This window comes from Natrix helvetica (assembly GCF_964273705.1).
Source record: "Natrix helvetica genome assembly, chromosome: Z".
Classification (NCBI taxonomy): Eukaryota; Metazoa; Chordata; class Lepidosauria; order Squamata; family Natricidae; genus Natrix; species Natrix helvetica.
Window position 1 is genome coordinate 55470730 of NC_138554.1, and position 13055 is coordinate 55483784.

The 13055-nt window shown below is 41.6% G+C and overlaps 1 protein-coding gene across 2 annotated transcripts in view; it reads right to left on the minus strand.

Moving 5' to 3' along the window:
- Nucleotides 1-13055, minus strand: part of ANKRD17 (ankyrin repeat domain 17) — a 133797-nt gene that overhangs the window by 69817 nt on the left and 50925 nt on the right. For both annotated transcript variants that reach the window (XM_081969767.1, XM_081969766.1), the window contains exon 4: nucleotides 10951-11098. In XM_081969767.1, coding sequence (XP_081825893.1) covers nucleotides 10951-11098 — 148 coding nt within the window. The remainder of the gene's footprint in view (nucleotides 1-10950; nucleotides 11099-13055) is intronic.

The window sequence follows — 13055 nt, forward strand, 5'->3', positions numbered from 1 at the left end:
TCAGACTTCTTGAGGCCCTCCGTGCACCTCAGCTAAATGCACAAGGCACGCCTGACATCCAGCTGGTGGCAAAGATGCTCCCTATCATGAGATGGGTCCAGACAAAAATCCGGTAATACCACCTCCTGCGACCTATGTAAAAGGGAGTTAACCTTGGGAACAAAAGTCGGATCCAGTTGCAGGACAACCCGATTATAGTGGAATGTACAAAGATCCGACCTAGAAAACAATGCAACGGGCTGAGGTGACCGCCACAAGGAACACTACCTTAAGGATTACGAACTTCAGGTCAACCGTCCTCAGAGGTTTGAATGGTGCTCCTGTCATTGCTTGGAGAACCATAGTGAAGCTCCATGTCAGAAACCTGTGGAGATTCCCCACACCCTTCAAAACCTCTTAATTAACAGGACCTGGGAAAGTGGAAGGAGCCCCTCTCTCTGAATAATTGTGGAGAGGGCCGCCATCTGTCTCCTGAGGGTGCCATGTGAGAGCCCCCTATCCAATCCATCTTGGAGGAATTCCAAGACATGCGGTACCGAAGCCTCGCGAGGATTCGCTCCCAAGACCTGGCACCACTTTGCAAAGACCCGCCAGGTGGAATCATAAATCCTAGTGGTGGAACCCTTGCGTGAAGCCTCAATTGTGGAGATCATCCTCTGTGAAAGCTGGGCAGCCTTTGGCGCTCCCGCTCAATCTCCAAATGGCTAGCTGCAGCCACTGTGGCTCGGAATGCACCAGGTTCCCCTGTCTGAGGTCCACATTCCTCCCTGCGATCCTCCACGGATGTGACACTGACAGGCACATTAGGTCTGCAAACCATGCCCGGCGCAGCCAGTAGGGCGCCACTAAGATGAGCTCCATCTTCTCTGAACTACCCCAGGTAGAAGAGGAAGGGGAGGGAAGGGGTAGAGCAGGCCTTCCGGCCACGGCATCCGAAGCGCGTCGACTCCCTCGTCCCCCGAGCTGGGAATCAAGAGAAGAACCAATCCACCTGAGCGTTCTGCGGTGTGACAAACAGGTCCACCTCCGGATGGCCGAACCGGGAGCAGATGGCCTGGAATAGTTTCAGAGAAAGGCTCCACTCCCTGTGGTCGACCGTGGCAAGACTGAGTCAGTCGGTTTGATGGTTGTTCACTCCTGTGATGTGCTCCGCCCTGGGCAATCGAAGATGCCCCTCCGCCCAGGCACTGAGTGCCATCACCTCAGTTCGAAGAGCCCTGGAGTGTGCCGCCCTGTCGCTTGACGTGGACCTTCGCTGCCACGTTGTCGGTCAGCACCAAGACGTCTCGATCCCGAACATGGTCCTTGAAGTGCCGCAATGCCAAGTGAATCGCTCGCAGTTCCTGTCAATTTATATTGTGTTGAAGGTCCAACCAGATCCAACGCCCCTGCGCCATCCGGGACTCCAAGAGAGCTCCCCACCCATACAAGCTGGGGTCCGTTGTCAGGATGAGGTGCTCCGGCTCCCTGAACTTGCAGCCCTCGTGTAGCACTGGGGAGAGCCACCATCTCAATGACAGCTGCACCTGTGGTGTCACTGGAACCTTTTCCTTGGAATTGCTGGAGTTTGACCTCTGATGCGGCAGGAAACGCCACTGGAGCAGCCTTGCGTGTTAGACGAGCCCAAGGCACCATGTCTATGCAACAAATGAATTTCCCCAGCAACCTGGAGATCACTACTACAGGAACAAAACATTGATTTCTAACTTGTCTAACTAAGGCTAACAAACTAACTTTACAGTCATGGGACAGGAACACCTTCCCCAGCTTAGAGTCTATGATGGTTCCCAGGTGAGGAATCCTGGTGGTGGGAACGAGGGAACTCTTATCTAGGTTAACTGAAAAACCTAACTGCTGTAGTGTGGATACCATCAACAAAATATCCTCCCTCACCCGCTCAAATGATGCTGCTTGGACTAAGATGTCATCGAGATAGCACTGGACCCTGACAGAGCACTCATGGGGTAAGCCGCCACTGCGGCTAGGACCTTAGTGAAGGTCTGCTGTGCCGACGCCAAGCCAAACAGTAGGGGCCTATACTGGTAGTGGTTACTTAAATAGGAGAACCTGAAATAATTACAATGGCCAGGGAAGACGGGGATATGGAGGTAAGCCTCCATCAGGTCGATGGAGGCCATGAAGTCATTGCGCCTGACCCCCGCCAAGATGGATTTAAGCGATGCCATCTTGAATATTCTATAGACTAAGTGAAAATTTAGCAGTTTAAGATCCAGAATTGGCCTCCATCCCCCCGAACTCTTTGGAACGACAAAGAGGTTGGAATAGAAACCTGACCCCACTTGGTCCGGTGGAACCGGTTCCACCGCCCTAATCTCTAGGAGGTGTCGGATCGCCTGCCTCATGAGAGAGCGTTTATCTTTACTCTTGGCGACCGAAAACCTCTGAAAATGGTTCGGCAGAATGGAGAGAAACTCTAGGCGCAGGCCAAATCTGATGGTATTCAGAACCCAGGCGTCAGTGGCAATCTCAGCCCAGGCTTCGGCAAACAGAAGCATTCTGCCACCTATGGTGGGGTCGTTATTAACCTATCTGCCCCGGCAGTAGGAATGGCACCTCCCCCCTGAAAGGGCCTCTTCCCCTGGGGTTGAAACCTAGACCTATTCCTAGTGTAGTGCCAATCCAACTGCCTATCTGATATCGGAAAATACCTGCTGTGCTGCGCCTCCTGATCTGACTGATGATAGGACTGCTCCCGAAAATGAGGTGCAGATTTTTGCTCTGACTTCTTTGTGGGCGTAGGCATGACCTTCTTTTTCTTCTTGTCCTCGAGGATTGGGTCCAATGGGATACTGAAAAGGGATTCCCCAGAATAAGGTGATGATGCCAGGTGCCACTTTGCCTTGTTCTCCGCTTGCCACCACCCCCCGCCACAGGAGACGTCGGGAGGTCACCGAGGCCACGTGAGGCATACTTCATGGCATGTAGAGTGGCATTCTCTGAGAATTGTGCAACAGCAACCAGCTTGTTGAAATCTTGATGAGTATGCACCTCAGGCGGAATCCTTTCCTGCATCTGTTGTAGCCAAAGGACAGCCGTGTGGCTGAAGAACGATGCAGAGGCAGCTGCCTTGATGGCCCATGCGGAAGACTGGAATGTTTTATGAAAGGTCAGCTCCACCTTCTTGTTCTCAGCCTTCAAGTAATCAGCCACATCACCGGACACCACTGTTGACGTGGAAGCCAATGCCACCACTGGAGGGTTCACTGTGGGCACCTGCAACGCCTCAAAGAAACTAGGTTCCATGTTAAAGAACCTCCTATCACTGCTGCTGGGTTTGGGAAATGTTCCTGGCTTTTCCCACTGCTCTTTAACTACCTCTAGGAACAACTTAGGGGCAGGGATGTCTTCCTTCGCTGGAGGAGGCTCTGTGTAAACTCAATCCGCCGGGTTTTTCTCCGGACCACCCTCCTTGGCACCCGATTTGGCGCCCTTCGTCTCACCCAGTTGCGCTGTGGCCCTGACATTGCACAACAGTGACTTAAACAAATCCGGAGGAAACAGACCAGAGAATGCTGGTGCCTCAGGTTTTGAGGGATCCTCATCATCAGACATGTCTCCCTCTCTCTGAACCTGATCCCTCGCCATGGAACCCATGCTAGCCAGAGAAGGAGAAACAGGTCAGCGCACCTCCAAGGGGGAAGGCCTCGGCCTGGCCTGAGCAGTGGCACCCCCCCAGGACCTTTGCCACCATTGCGGGTCGCACAGACCCTTCTGTAATCCAGCACAAATTCCATATGAAATTGCAGAGGAGATAAACCTCCGAATGCTTGCTGGAAGATGCTCCATGTCTCTAACGAAGGAATCCTCCTCCTCCTCTTGTGCACAGCCTTCAGACTGTGGAGCCAATGATGGCCTGATGGGACTATCCCCCCTGCACTGAAAAGAATCCCTTAGATAGGGGCCCTGTTCCACCATGGAGAGTGGGGGGGAGGTGAAATGTTCCTGAGATACACTGGGGAATCCCCCGTGAGGAGACCTAGACCTGGATCTAATGGGCGATCTAGACCTCAGGGGAGAACTAGGCCTACCCCTCTGTTCAGCCCTGGACACCTGCTTTTCCAGGGCCATGTGCCTCCTTTCCTAATCCTTCTGCATGGCCTTGGAAGATTTTCCAGCTGCTGCAGTTTTTCGCAGTCTCACAGTGGCTGTGTGCCTCACTCGGGCCCCACTGGAGGTCCCTTCCCCATTGGACAATGGGGGGGGGGGAAATCCGGTGTCTCCTCTGTATCTGCCATGGCACCAGGTCAGGGCTCCACCAGGCTCAGCCCACCAGAAACAGCAGCAACCAAAAAACAGCTTCCCCCAATCACTCACGGCCTCCACATGATGAAATCAGCCTCTGGTAGACCTTTCCTGCCCCTTTTGCAAGCCGCGCGGCTGCCGGCAACACCACATGCCACGCCACGTGGTCCTCACTGTCCTGCGCCGCTCCGGGCCTCCTGACATCGATCTGGGCCTACAGGGCCTTGCCGCTGGAGAAAGGATGGCCACCCAGGAAGGCAGGGCTGAAAATGAGGCTTCATAGTAGCCTCTGCCCCAGCCCCTGCAGCCCACAGGAATTGAGCCCCCAAAATGGCCACTGTAATGGCGTCCTGCCTTTAAAGCCCCAAGAAGCAACTTTTAAATCCCTTACCGGCGGCCGGGAATGAGCCACACCAAGGGGAGGCTTCCAGGTATCAGATGGAGGCAAGCGGAAGGAGGCATGGAGAAGGAATTTGCAGAATGGCACCTGATTGTTTTTGGAAGAATCAGGAACCAAAAGCAACCTGTCTTTCTTTGGCCAGACAGAGTTGAAACTGGGAACCCAAAGCAAGGAGCACAGAGGCGTGGCTTCAAATTAACTCTGTCTCGAGGCCAATTGGACATCACAATACCCAATCCTGGCTAATCCTGCAAAATTCCTCCGGAAAATATGCATACATTTATGCTTGCTATGCTACAATTCTGAAGTCTCTTTTCTTCTGTGTGCGTATTCAATTAAGGCACCTTATTTTACAGATAACGTCCATCAATAATCATTCAATTACACTGTAATACATATAAGGACAGGAGCTTAGATCTACACAGCATCTGTTTCTTAGCCTGATCTACCAATATGACAATATCAGCTGCATTAGTATTTTTGCAATACGAAAAGAAAATATTAAAATCCATCCTCTATCCTCCATAGATATATGCATGCATTTGTTAAGGAACACATCTCCAGGACTGGGTTCCAGATATAGATGTAAAACCTGGTGACAAGATAGGAAAGCTAGAAAGTAGTTGTTCTACATGGGAAGCTTGGCAGTATCTCTGTAAACATCTGTTTTATGCTGCCCAGAGTTGATTGCTTGTGAGAAAAGCTAGTTCTTAAATTGATTTAATAAATATATAGGATTTTTAAACTTTAGAAGCTTGTTTCTGTCGTTTGGGGTCTTCTTTTTGAGCAAATATAACAGGAAATTTCAATATTGTATGTAAGCTGCAGCAGATTGTTGTGGATATTACTCCTGAAGAAAGGAGACCGAAATATCTTCTCCCCCCCACAAGTTTTCTGAAAGTGCAAGGTTTTTTCCCCCCTATTCCCGTTACCGTATGTTTTTCCCAATTAGAGTTAATATCACAAATACAATCTGAAATTACATACTTATTGGATTGGATTACATAGATTTAAAAGGCAGTAGTCTATAAAATGAATTATGACTATAATTAGAGTATCACCTTGGTGTAGCAAAACAAGGTGATTCCTTTTAAAAATAATTTATATAAAATTATGATTCAAAGTAGCCTTCATAGAAATTTGCCTTCTGCATTAGCATCATGAGGGAAGAAGGTCAAATAGCAGTTTAATTAGAGATCTTAATAACATAGTAAACATACTGTATGTGCAGAAGCTCAGTCACAATTTGTGACCACAGGAGTCAAAAATGTTATTTAATTAGTGAAGTTATACCCCACCTTTTTATGTATGTAAGCACTCAAGGGAACTAAAGGTACTTTTTTAAAAAATCCAGAATGTTGAAAACAAAATTTAATACATGCAGTGACTGACTTGCAACCACTTTCTTTTAATAACCATTCAAGTTACGATGGCTTTGCAGCATCCTACAATGCTGTGATCAAAATTTGGGTACTTCGTATTACAGCACGTATTTATGATGATTAGAATGTCTCAGAATCACATAATCATAATTTATGACTTTTCCAAGGGACTGACAACAAACCAAATCAATGGGAGAAGATAGATTTTATAATGACTCTGATTAAAAAAAGATTATAAAATTGGGTGCAACTCATTTCACTTGAAAGTCAAGGACTACCTGTAATAAAAAAACTAAATTTCCGAACCCCATAAACTTTCTAATTGCAAATAAACTATGCTTTAAATAGATTATTCTCTAATAAAGTGGTTGGTCTTGGTGACACCAAACTTCAATGCAAAACTTTTGGTGCCCAAAAGCTGCTCCTAAGGATGTGCATTCCATAATCTGAGAGCAACCAAAGAGACAACTTTTTTCAAAAGTTTTGCTTCCTTAAAAACTTGTGGATAGATCCTTTCAAGCTGAACACAAATATAATTTTAGAATTATAGGAAATGTATCACGTAGGAATCTTGAGAAATAATTAACTATTAATTACTATAATGTATTAAATGGCATAAAGTGTCAGTATGTCACCCTGCCTGAGTTCCATATGGTTTTGCTGTTGATTTTTATTTGTATTCACTGTTCTATATAACTTGCTGCAATATCCAACAGTAGTCAGCCAGCATGAATTGATTCCTAATTGCCATCATACAATTTTTCCATTGTGGCAATGTCCTAGTCAAAGCTTTCACTATGTTCATTACCTAGATTTTCAGGAGAGACGTCCAAATGTCAATGCAGAAAATGAATCTTTAGTGACATGATGCATTTTATGGTCTTATATACTGTAAGATTCAATCAGCTGGATGTCATTTGGGACTCTTATAGTTGTCAAAAAAATTCCAAATACATCCTTGAATGCTTTCAAGGCTATTTACTCTGGCTCCACTAACAGGCATTTACACCGCTTGTCACTGAGGACATATTTGATCTGTGGACCATCAAATGCCTTTCTTGTTTATCATTTTAACAAAAAAAAATTCAAGTTTTATGTGAAGCAAAGGCTAAAATATCTTTGCCAGGCCAGCAAGTGGTTCATGAGCCACATTCTTCTGTCCTGGAAGAAAGTCTTTCAGAGTGGCAAATTTATTTTTAATAGAATGTGATTCTCTTACCCAGCTGTCCCATTCACATATTTAAGAACAACACCTGCAGCATTCGAAGCAAACCATTACAAACCTAAATCTGACCAGTCATTTAATTTTGATTGTTATTAGATGGAGCTTGCCAGACATACCCAGTTCAAAATTCAGATCATTGTGAATGTCTGTGCCTGACTAGTGCAGCATCTTCATCTGTTTCATCTAAATTCCATTTATTTGGTGGTTTTGGTACTGGCACATGTGGCATTGGTTTCATGGTGGAAAGCAGATTGGGGTATTTAATTGATGTCTTATTTTTAGTAGACAAACCAGTAAATGGCAATGATTTCTGAATTCCTCTGAGCCAAGTTCTAAATGCAATAGCATAGCTTGCACAACAATGTGAAGAGCCTATGTCTTGCATTAATCAACAATCTTACAATCAAAGTGCAGTTCAAATGCTTTCTTAAAAACTCCAGTCATGGTGCATTTTTGAAGTTTAAAGTGTACTTAGCACAGATGTAGCAGAACACATCACAGCTCTTTTGACACTGGCGAGACATTTCTGCTATCACCAATCACCCTATAGCAGTGATGGCGAACCTTTTCGACACCGCATGCCCAAACTGCATGCATGCGCATGCCTAAACTGAAAGGTGCATGCGAGCGAATAAACGCAGAGATGTGCGGACATGAGGGCATGCAGAGCAGAGACCCGAACACCAGCTGGCTAGCGGGAGGCAGGGCATGCCAACACCAGCAGTGCAGCAAAAAGATCTTTTTTTCATGAGCTTCTGTTTCGCCGTTGGCAGGGAAACAGAAACTCACGAAAGAAACGCCATGGAGATCTGACCTGGGGCAACAGTGCCCATGCTAGCAGAGAGGGCTCTGCGTGCCACACCTGGCACATGTGCCATAGGTTTGCCATCATGGCCCTATAGTCTTACTTGTTACAGGCTTAATTGTTATATAAATTACATGTACATACACAACTCTATGCCTTGAAACAATCGCATCAAAATACATGCAAACTGGTAACAATGAAATCAGTAGCATCTTTACATGCAAACTCCTTTTAATCTTTCCAGCAGAATTCAGCCTAAGCATGCCCAAACTATATCTGTTATGCAATATGCCCTGCATGCATGCCTGAACGTGCATAAGCTACACAAATCATCTTATAATGCAACTGAAAATTTGTATGTGTATGTATGTGTGCGCACACACACACATGCACATATATATATATATATATAAATGAAGAAATTGTAAAAAGAACACATTGCTATAAAATAATACATGATATGTTAAATCACATGTTATTTTCATAACTGGCAGCCCAAATTCTGTAAGATACACCCAAACGTTTGCAGGAAGCAAAATCTTTGTTGTCCAGTGTTCTTTGCCATCTGCCAGAATGAAAGGTTTGATCCAGAAAAATCTTCAAAAATATTCTCTTGCAAATTTTATTAGTAAAACAGAATCATAATGGGAGAGGCTGTCCATCAGTCAGTCATTAAAACCTTAAATATTAATATCATATTGATACCTTAAATTTCATCTAAGCAATTAACAAGTTACAAATATCATGTAATTTGTTACCTTATAAATCTTTTTGAACATATGTAATCTCTTTATGTTACATTGATCAGATGATTAGTTGCAACATCCAATACAAATTGCAACTTCAATGGGAATAACAAATGCAACATGCAATAATAATGCTAAGTCCTTCAAAATCTATTTTGAATGAACGTGTTCTGATTTATGCTGCCACACTGCACTTATCAACAGGAATCAATCAAGGAACTTCTATTTTTAGTTTTTGTTTAGCATTACATGCAAATTGGAATTTGCGGCTTATTATTAAAATACCAAACATTTAATTTCAAACCCTACTTGTTCAAGCCCCATATGCTCTATTACTGAGACTTGAGGCTGGGAGGGATCAGGCCTTGAATGACTTAGAATTGGTAGGTCTTCGGCTAATAACTAGTAGAATTTGGTTAATGACAGCAATAGGGAGTACCTGGGTTGCAATTGCTAAGTACAACCATCTTGCTTCATGATGGAAATTCTGGTTAGCAATGGAAATTCTGGCCCCAATTGTGATTGTAAGTACTATTGTAGATTAAATCTTCATGTGCATCTTTTACCACAGAAAAAAGGCTGAAAGCATATTCCCTGTTACTTAGGCCTGTTTCATTGATCTTTATGGAATATAAAATCCAGTCATTTCCAAGCTAATTTACTTAGAGTCAAGGGGTTGAAGTAATTGTTCAGAGCGTAGGGAAGATGTAGAAGCAACAGTGATGTAGGAACTATAAAATGCTTTATATCGATCACTATATAGAAACAGCAGGTGGTAGTTGTGCTTAGCTTCAGGATTCAACTCCACCTTCAGTTACAAAAAACTTTATAGAAGTTGCACTCCTAATAAGTGCTTTTATTTATTTGTATCACTCTTTCATGTTTAATGTGCATCTGCTATATTGTACAATATTTAGAGATATGTCATAATGTGTTTAATAAAGTAACTCATTAATTCAATACAAAGTTTTCTTAAGTTTGAAAATGGAAAGCATGTACGCACTGCTCAAGCATTTATGAAGCAAAAGCTAAATAGATGCTCTGTCTACTATAGAGACTTCTCACCAATATACTTTTGCATGGTCTTTTTTGAGGCAGTTGTTGCACCCTAGCATTTAATGGAAAACCACTATGGCCCATCTTCTTCCCATTCCCCCAATAAATAGTTGTGACTTTCAGAGGAAGAATGCAAGCATTGCTGGAAATCATAAGCCACAGCATCATACATTTGCAGGCTAAGACCCCAAGATGCTTTTTCAAAAGACAACTGGATTTCATTTTTCTTTGAAGATGTTTCATTTCTCATCAAAGAAGCTTCTTCTGTTCTTACTGAATGGTGGAGAATGGAACAATTTATACTCCTTGAAGTCATTTGTTTGTTAGCACAAATGCTCACACTCTCTGAGAAGTTGAGGCCACTTGGAAAGTTATCTGTTCCCTCAGGGTCACCTGAATAGTGTAAATGGGAGTGAACTATCTTGGAACTGCTGAAAGGGCTGAATTGTAAACAGGACATAGATGGAATCACATCCTCCACCTTCCTCTGTTGAGGGCCTGTTTAATTTTAATGTAGATGGCCTCTTTGACCCCTGTTTCAAGCCAGTGGTTGTCTCTGTCCTAAGTCAACATTCTGGACTGAGTTTCTATTCACATAAAAATTAAAACAACACTAAGATGGAATGATGATTTTAGGCAAGGGACATGAAACACTGCTGAAATCTCTGTATGTGGAAATCCTTCCTTCTAATACAAAAAAACAGGCTTAGAATTGTCTCTTCCAATGCATTTTTGCTCTCCTCAGGGTTAATAGCAAGTTTCTGTTGCATACATTTTAAGAGAACGAAATGGTGCCCAAAGCACTCCTACTGAGTAATTGCTTAAGTCAATGAAATTTGGAATGGAGAGAAAATTACCTTTACTCTTGTTGTCTTTAAAATCTCATCTGGCTAAGAGACACTACAGAAATTTGATAGAGGGCAGAGGATCTACCAAAGTCTCAGCTTGAACCAGTCCACATGACAATGGATTTGATCCGAAGAAAATATTAACAAACTGAATTGTATGCCATGTTCAGAATGTGTTATAAATAAAAGGTTCTAGTTTCTCTATTACAACATAAAAAGACACACCTGAGCAAGTTCATAATATCCAGCTGAACAGGCTAAACAGAGGAGACTTTCTCCTTCTTCAGTGTGCTCATTCACACTCCGTCCTTCAATAAGCAACTTCCGCACAGCATTTACATCTCCTTCTGAACAAGCTTCAGCCAAACTGCGGCTAAGGAAATACAGAGGAAGTTATTTGTAGCTTGAATATATTAATATTTCACAGAGATAGCAGATTACCATAAAATATAGGTTTCAACATGTCATGAATATATAGTGAAACATATTATGATTACTAGAAATGAACAATTATGAAGCTGCAGTATCAAAAAGTCTGAATGATAGCCCACCATGTATTAAGAAAATTGGCTTCTTTTAGCATTGCTATATTTATTTTTAAATGTTCTGAGAATGAAATTTTACCAAACTATTCTGAGCACTTTGGAAGTGCTCTAATCTGAACAAACCTACTGTTTCAAGATCAACATGGTTCAATAATATGAAAAATAGCCCATTCTGTGTTACAGGGGGATGTACGGTTTTACATTTCAAAATATCTTTCATGCCCTATTCACCAATAATTCACAGGCAGCAAGTAGCTATCTAAAAGTAATATCTCCATCCTTCCAAATATCCTCTCAACTGAAAATTAAATAGTGCTCAGTTTATTATCTTTCCAAATTTAGACAAATCTTTTTTAGGTCATTTTTATTTTATTTTAATGTACTTTAAATTATTAAGTTTTAATCTATATATTAAAGCTAGTGAATGCTCTAACTTTTCAGTATTACAACTGCCTATTCCAGGCTTCTGCAGGCATAGCAAAGGGGAAAGTATTGAGAATTGATTTTGTAAACATTTCCATTTTGTCTATACAAGCCTAAATTCTTTTTTTCAAGTCAGATGCCCCCAGTTGCTAGAGACCTCCAGGGGATTTTGATCTGCAGAATTCTTTGCAAATCATTTTATTATATTAATAACTGCTGAGCTATAACATAATTTTTAACATATTTATGGTGTCTCTGTATTTGATGTTTCTCCATTAATATATTTATCCAAAGTTTTCACCGTCATTTTTAAAATTGTAATATTAAAATTTTGTATATTAAACTTCTTAAAAAATGTATTTGAAAGATGGTGCATAGAGCTGTAGAATAAATCAAATGACAAATAAACATCTTGGTCTTGATTAGTAGCTTTAATATTCCAACTTTTTCATTATAAAGCATCCAAATAATGTGAGTATTTATTCAGAATATTTTCATGTAATGATTTTTTGAAGAAGACAAACTTATACAATTGCCAAAAGATAGTATCTATGTGGTAATTCCTTGAAATAATCCTTTTCAACTGTAGCATCCTAAATTTTGCATTTCCTAATTTTGGAGGTACATCAAACATCCTCATTAAGCTAGTTTTGTAGGCTTAACGTGAAAATGAGAAAACATGAGTGTTTGTGATGCAACAGCTTGTAACCAAAGTTGCAAAATATTATAAATCATATAAAGACTGATTAAGCAAAATTAACCCTTATGTAGTATGAAATCAAAGACTTTATAACAATATTGTGATATCTGTAAAAATTTTACTGTACTTTTTAGTATCTTTAGTATATTTAGTACCTTTTAGTTTATAATGACAATTATAAACACAAAAGATATGAAACAAATGTGAATTTAATTTTTTTCAAAAGTAATGTGTTTATATACTGGATTTTATATATTTATAAAATTTATTGACCACCCATCTTGTTACAGCGATAACACAGAGTGGATAGTGTATAATTTCAGTAAAATGAAATCTTGTTCTGATCATAAAACAATATCATGTACAGGGAATGAAATAGGAAATAACCAAGATAAGCTCTCAAGACACGTCAGTTAAATTTATGCATATTACCAAAAAAGGATGAAATAATATTTGTCTCACCAATTCTGTGAACAATACTGTTAATTATTCATAGTTATTCTGACTATACCTTTTGTATTTTATTTTCTTATAATTCTTCTTTCTTCCAATCACATCTATTTTTATATTCATTAATGTAAACAAATGCCTCGCAGCCAATCCACAAAATATAGGGATGTTTATGTATTTAATATGCCATCTAATTTATTTATTCTTAAGAA